The sequence below is a fragment of the Hippocampus comes genome, unplaced genomic scaffold (genome assembly GCF_001891065.2).
Source record: "Hippocampus comes isolate QL1 unplaced genomic scaffold, H_comes_QL1_v1.1 scaffold128, whole genome shotgun sequence".
Taxonomy (NCBI): Eukaryota; Metazoa; Chordata; class Actinopteri; order Syngnathiformes; family Syngnathidae; genus Hippocampus; species Hippocampus comes.
In genome coordinates, this window is record NW_017805852.1 from 991,283 (window position 1) to 991,757 (window position 475).

The 475-nt window shown below is 47.4% G+C and overlaps 1 protein-coding gene across 1 annotated transcript in view; it reads left to right on the plus strand.

Annotated features, from left to right (window-relative positions):
• LOC109526903 (probable palmitoyltransferase ZDHHC12) overlaps positions 1–472 on the plus strand; it is a gene marked incomplete at its 3' end in the record, with an annotated part of 14,985 nt that extends 14,513 nt beyond the window's left edge. The window contains exon 4 of the mRNA XM_019888479.1: positions 405–472. Within this exon, the coding sequence (XP_019744038.1) occupies positions 405–472 (68 nt within the window). The remainder of the gene's footprint in view (positions 1–404) is intronic.
• Between the last annotated feature and the right edge of the window lie 3 nt (positions 473–475).

A 475-nucleotide genomic window follows, 5' to 3' on the forward strand; every position in this document is an offset into this window, starting at 1 on the left:
TCATGCATTTGCAGCCTTGAGATCTGGAAACCGAGTCCATGATGCCTCAGTCTTCCGCTTGCCGTTTGCGGCGTTGCGGCTTCTGCCTACTGCAGGTAACAAACTTGGCCACTGTGCCCATGTTTTGGGCATTTTAAATAGACACACTTTTATCTGAATAGCTTTTATACGATCTGCCTATGAGTATTGTTATATTCTTGGTCCATCTGTCTCTGCAACAATCGATGCTAACCGTTAGCATGTCAATGGCATTTTATACATTGTTTGTTAGCATAAAGTAAGTCCGCTTACTGACGTAATTTTAAAAATTGTAGTTTGAAATGGCGTTTCACTTCCTGTGTGTGTGTGTGTGTGTGTGTGTGTGTGTGTGTTTGCGCGCATGCGTGCGTGTGTTTTGCGAGCAGCAGCCAATGAGAGCCAAGCACTGTCCGACGTGCTCTCGTTGCGTGCGGCGCTTCGACCACCACCGCCCGCG